General features: G+C 40.4%; 1 protein-coding gene across 1 annotated transcript; it reads right to left on the bottom strand.

The window, feature by feature from the left end:
- Positions 1-940: 940 nt before the first annotated feature.
- LOC116256004 (probable prolyl 4-hydroxylase 4) lies at positions 941-5,795 on the bottom strand. The gene is made up of 8 exons (XM_031632117.2): positions 5,744-5,795; positions 4,301-4,390; positions 4,161-4,218; positions 3,974-4,066; positions 2,803-2,860; positions 2,061-2,233; positions 1,895-1,946; positions 941-1,285 (listed from the first exon to the last, which is right to left on the bottom strand). The coding sequence occupies exons 6-8, from the start codon at positions 2,217-2,219 to the stop codon at positions 984-986; spliced, it is 513 nt and encodes a 170-aa protein (XP_031487977.1). The 5' UTR covers positions 2,220-2,233; positions 2,803-2,860; positions 3,974-4,066; positions 4,161-4,218; positions 4,301-4,390; positions 5,744-5,795; the 3' UTR covers positions 941-983.
- Between the last annotated feature and the right edge of the window lie 205 nt (positions 5,796-6,000).

Raw genomic sequence — 6,000 nt, 5'->3', positions numbered from 1 at the left:
GGGAAAAGCTAGTTATATAGACATGATCTTCATGTTCTAAACCATGAAATCAAGAGAAAAAAATCATTTTTTGTGCACCAAATCATTTCAAATTATTGATTCTTAAACTCTAGCGAGCTCCTATCTGCATAGTTCTAAAAAAGTATACATCATTTTTAAGTGAATTTTTAATGTATTATTATGTAGTAAATTTTGCAATAAAAAGAATACAAAATATTGAATTTTATGAGTGCAACTGGTGAAACCAATAGGAAATGACAGCTGATCCTACCCAATCCTCTCTTTGTCATGGATAGCGCAACTGGTTGGGGTAAATGGTGTGTAAACCCACATCATTGGTTCAATTCTTGAAGAGCATTATTTTGATGGTATTGAGTTGAGTTAGGGTTGAGAGTTGACACTTGGGCTAATGTGGATGGGTCTTATCGGATCCCCTTTCCGCTTCCCCTTCATATCTCTCTCTCTCTCTCCTACTCTCTCACATATATGTGTGTGCGAGTGTGTGTGTGTGGATATATATATATATATATATATATATATATATATATATATAAAGAGAGGGAGATGAGAAAATTGAATGGTCACTTTAGTTTTCATAGTTACAGAGCTAAGCAGGATCATCCATCCAACATGATAGACAATTAAGAAAAAAAAAATGATAGGTATTTTTGTCAGTCATCTAGTATTAGTTCACATTTTTTCTTGTTTTTCTTTCAACCATCTATATGCTTCAAAAAAAACAAATAGACAGCCTGTTTAGATTAATGGGTAACTTCTGTTTAGATTAATGGGTAACTTTGGATAGTCAGAGTGTGACTCTGGCTTTTCAAAGTCACTGCATTTAACAGAAAAACACAAAACTCTTAGTAGAAATGTAAACCCCATTAATTTTTTTTGTTTATAATTTGCAGAAAGATTACAAAATCTGGGGACACAATGATGAATCAATAAAGTATTTATTAAGGGCGACCAAATTTAGCCGATCAGCTGGGCGCCCCGAATACGCAGAAACGGCAACTGAGTTTACAAAATTTAACAGCAAAGGGATCGTTTTGGACACAGGCACCAGCAGCAGCCCTTGCTTTGCAACTAGCTCTGCGGTCTCTGCACTCACCCTCCTTGTACAGAGATGCGCTGTAACGATGGGCTCTAACGTGGACCCAGTGGGTCGCAACCCACTTCTCGCCCTCCACCACCCGGCAGCTCCCATGCCGGCTTGTCTCATCAGGAGACTCGTCCAGGTTCAGGTTGAAGAACAGCAGAGCGTCTCCTTTCCTTGGCTTCACTGCGACCAACAAGTTCAAAAATAAATAGACGAAATAATACCCCACAAAAAGTTCTTATCTTAATTTTAGGTAAAATCGTTTAATTTCTTTTTATGCTTCTTTCATAGTCACAAAAAATGTTATTGGCAAGGTTTTTCTTAGGTATAATATAAAATGTTATTGGCAAGGTTTTTCTTAGGTATAATATGGTGAAATTGAAAAAAACGAAAAAAAAATGCAGTAAATTAAAAGAATAAAAATTTAAAAATTAAGGAAGAATCAAATAAGTGAAAAAGTAATGACAAAAATATTAAAAATAATTAAATAAGCAAAAATAAAAGAAAATAAAAACTAACAGTTTGGCATTAAAAACGTGAAAATCCTAAAGTGAAAAAAAAGAGAGAAAAAACATGAAAGAAAAGCATTTTTCTTGTTTTTTCATTTTGGTGTTTTTTTAAAAAAACCGGCGTTCTTTTAGGTTTAAATGGCTCACTTATTTATCGAGTTCTATAAATGTTTTTTTTTTTTTTGGAGACTATGGTTTCTTAGTCCATTTTTTACTGCTAATTAGACTTATTATCCATTGATAAGAGAATAAATGTTGTGTTAATCTCGAGATTGATGCTTACCTGCAAGGCCCGTGCTACTGCAGTTGGACAAGGGATCATACTGATCAAACACCTGCCGGCAAGATGGATAAATTTCTTTATCATGATTTTAGCAAGAAAAGATTGACAAATGTGTAAGAAAACCCGGGAAAAAAAAAAATCTAGACTGTGGATGTCAACATCTTGCCTTCGCGTTCGGGAAGAAGGTCTCTCCGCCCGTGGTCACCGTGGACAAGTACATTATCAACGTTACCACTCGGTTGCCGCCGGCAATCGGACGTTGGTTGTCCATGAAATCCGCGTGCCACATGTAATGCTGGCCTTTCTCATACCGCTGCACCTGCATTGTCTCGCCATTTTCTGATCGCCAAAAACAACGGCAACGATCAACTTGTGATTTCCAGAATTAGATGAAATTGGGCCTGTGATCCGTCGAACACATACCCAAAAAGAAACACAATTTCAGTAATTTTACTTTCAGAATTGCATGTTTTTATCACAATTTCACTAATTTAATTTCATAATTGCGTGTTTTTCCATGATCGAGGGGGTTACAACTTGCCGACTAGGAAAGAGCCTCAATATTCTCTCCATTTCTCTGGCTTATATAGTCCTGAGTTGTATATGTAGCACTCCACTTAGAAAATTTTGTATCTCCCGGAACGATTTGGCATCTCTCTTGTTCAAGGATTTCATATTTCAAGTTCTCAAAATCCAATGAATCAAACATTTTTTTTTTCTAGTTGTCCAAGACAAGTAGAGTTCTGTAAGTAGACACTAGCAATTGAAGTGTTTGCTTTTCCACTAAATTACACCAAATTTAATTTCTGCGATTACATTGCAAGCTGCCTAGTTTATCCTCGATCCCATACGAAGAATTCTAAAAATTCAGAGAAGATAAACTTAATATTATAACATTCAAATTTCACCTTTAGGAAGTAGAGTCCATGCTTCAATTCTGTCCTTTAGTCTTGCAACAACCTTGTCCTATAAATGAGAAAATGAAAGCAAGATATATGAGAACAATAAAGGGTCTCATAGATGCACGTTCTCTCTCTCAAAGGTTTTTGGAGGGCGTTTGACAAGGACATTATATTTTTAGGACATATGTTCGAAGAATATAGCCTGCCTGTCAAGAAACATAACATGATTATGTGTTATATCAGACTGTTGGATCTAATCACAAGAACATCAACAATTGCACTATGTCTCTTGCAACAAGACCTAAATGTTTGTGAGTCATGTGTTCTTATATAGAATATGCATTCCAAAAATACAATTTTCTTCTTATGAAAAGCCCTCTCAAAAACTAAATGTGACATGTATTTCAAAAATATTATATTCTTTTTATCAAACGCCCACTTAATGATGCAAATTATCTTGTTCTATGCAAAGGTCACCAATTGATAGAACGTGACGAGTTGAAACACTACAGTAAAAGTTAATACATACAGCAATTTGAGCAGCTTGTAATACCTACCGCAGTAAAAATAGCTGCTTACAGCATGTGATAAGCAAAAGCAGCCACCTTCTCAGGTAAGGTAAAATTGCCAACAAAAAACTCCACCGGCCTAGCTAAGGGATTGTTTGATAACTTCAGATATAAGATCCGAGTTGATTCCACCTTTCCTCATAGTGGTATATAATCTGGTGTTTGTTTCTATATATTGTGAGTCTAACATAAAAGGTATCTTAGATATCGACTCATAGATCCGAGGCTATCAAACACGCACACAAGGAAAATGACACATTCAACTTCCATGAATGCATCTTAGCGTCTGCCTTCTGCCAAATCAAGGTCAGAAACTGGAGGTTTTACAACAACAGCATCAACTAAGAAAGTTTTAATTTCAAACTGAGTGAATTTCTTTTCTATTGAACTAAAGAAAAAACTCGCACCCCATCAACTGATTTAGAAGTTTTCAGTTGAACAAGATTAAGTATATTCATCGATCAGATGGGGTGCATTCCTTGGCCACATAACCATTTAAAGGAAAAGATGCTCGAAACTAAGATTATGTTTCACTAAGTGTAGATACAGAATATACAGATTGATGATGTAGCAGGAACTTGAATGGGATCATGAAATGGTTCACTCACATCGTCGTCTAAACCCGCAGTCGAGCTCGTTCGTCCCAGACTGAAATGACCCGATGAATGGCCAACCTTAGATCTTGTAAGGTTATGCTTTGCCTGTACGTGACCAAACCAAGCAAAGAAACTCGCCATCAGAACAGAAGCACTGGATTGATCACCATGCTTAACTCTTTAAGTTCGTCAACATTACCACATTGATGAGATGATCACATTCTTCATCCGTCAGGAAACCCTTGTAAAGGAAAACCCTGCCAGAACCAACACCAAATCATTTGTCAGAATTCCGGAAGAAACTAACTTGCATTCTTCTATTAATCCAATTCAACATACCTTGGTTGTTGGGACAGTTGGACTACTCGATCGTATTCAAAAGAAGTTGAATGCTGTGAGTACTGAAAGGGCGAGCTTTCCTTTTCGTCCCTGAGATGAACGTAACAAATAATTTTTAGGACATGAATAATGGAAGTAAGGGAAGAAACCTAAACTAATGCTTCTTACCATTTTGAAAGATCATCAGAACGGGAGAGATTGAAGATGGAAAACAAGAGCAAGAAGATAACAAGTAAAGACATTCTTTTGATGCAGGAGAAAAAGATGGAAAATTTGAAAGAAAGATAAATGTGGTAGTGATCAGGAGGTGAAAATCAAGAAGGATGAAGAATGAAGGAAGAGAAAAGGGCGTTTACGTTTCCTTTTCTAAGCAACTCCCAGACAGTAATGAGCTTAATGAATTTGCATTCACTTCTATCTTAATTATTTTTCTTAATGCAAAATAAATGAATATAGGTTTTTCTTTTATTTACTTTGAACGTATTCTGTTCAATAATAATAAGAGTAGCAATCATTCCGGACATGAATTTTATATATATATATATATATATATATATATATATATATATATATATATCACTTTTCTTCTCATTTCTGCAGTTAACTTTATCCAATTTTTTTTAGGTGAATGCTCGAGCCGGTAAAACACGGCCCGGATCGGCCCGTTGGGTCCAAAGCCCAGACCCGGGCCCGGCCCAGTCAACAAACGGGCCAGGTGGGGCCGGGCACCGAGCATGTCCACCAAAAAACAGGCCCAGCCCGGCCCGTTAAAGTTAACTGACCAGTTTGGGCCGGGCCTGGTCCACCAAAAATCAGGCCCAGCCCGACCTGTTTTGTTAACAGGCGGGCTGGGTCGGGCCGACCCGAGGTTGAGGGAGAACTCGCCGAGCCAGGGGAGGCAGAACTTTCGGGAGGGGAGGACGGCGGCGAGGAACCGGCCGGCGGGGAGAGAGGCGACCCCAACTGGGCGGTATCCTCCTAGACCATTCGTCTACCCTCCTGTCGAACGACGACGACTACCGTTCGCCTCTGTCGCAGCCGCAATAAGAGTCAGAAAGAAGAACAGGGCGAGGGAGAGGGAGAGGGGAAGGCGATGGAAGGCGTTGGCCTTCCGTTGGAGGGCGACGACAGGGAAGGGAGGCCACCGGCTGGTTTGCTGTTGCTGGACTGCACCGTGCGACCCACAGGTGCCCACCCACAGGCTGTCGGTGGCTTCCTCGCCGCCACTATAGCGCCCAATCAAGAAAAAGGGGCATTTTTTGAATCGGGAAGGAGAAGACCGGATTTCGCCGGTTTTGGGCGGGCGACGGCCGGCCGTCTTGGCGAGACCCGCCGACGGCCACCCACATTATTGGGTGGCCTGCCGGTGGAGTTCCACCGTTCGCCTTAGGGGTGGGCCTTTCTAAGCCCGGCCCGGCCCGAATCCTAGACCCTTCGTCTAACCTCCTGCTGCTGGATGACGGCGGCGTTGGCCACGCTGATGGGGGTCTTGACTCTTGAGTTGGAGATCATCGACGGCAGCAACGATTGGAAGTAAACAATGCAAAGCCTCCTCTCCTCCTGCTCCTCGTCCCCATCGCCTTCTCTCCTTCTCCTCCCTCTTCTTGCTCGTCGACGTCGACCCAACGGGCCGTTGGGCCGGGCCGGGTTTAGAAAGTGATAACCAGGCCAGGCCCGTCCCGTTAAGATATCAGATCGGG

The sequence above is a fragment of the Nymphaea colorata genome, chromosome 6 (assembly GCF_008831285.2).
Source record: "Nymphaea colorata isolate Beijing-Zhang1983 chromosome 6, ASM883128v2, whole genome shotgun sequence".
Classification (NCBI taxonomy): Eukaryota; Viridiplantae; Streptophyta; class Magnoliopsida; order Nymphaeales; family Nymphaeaceae; genus Nymphaea; species Nymphaea colorata.
Note: the sequence above shows the minus strand (reverse complement) of the source record. Positions and strands in the feature narration are given on the sequence as shown.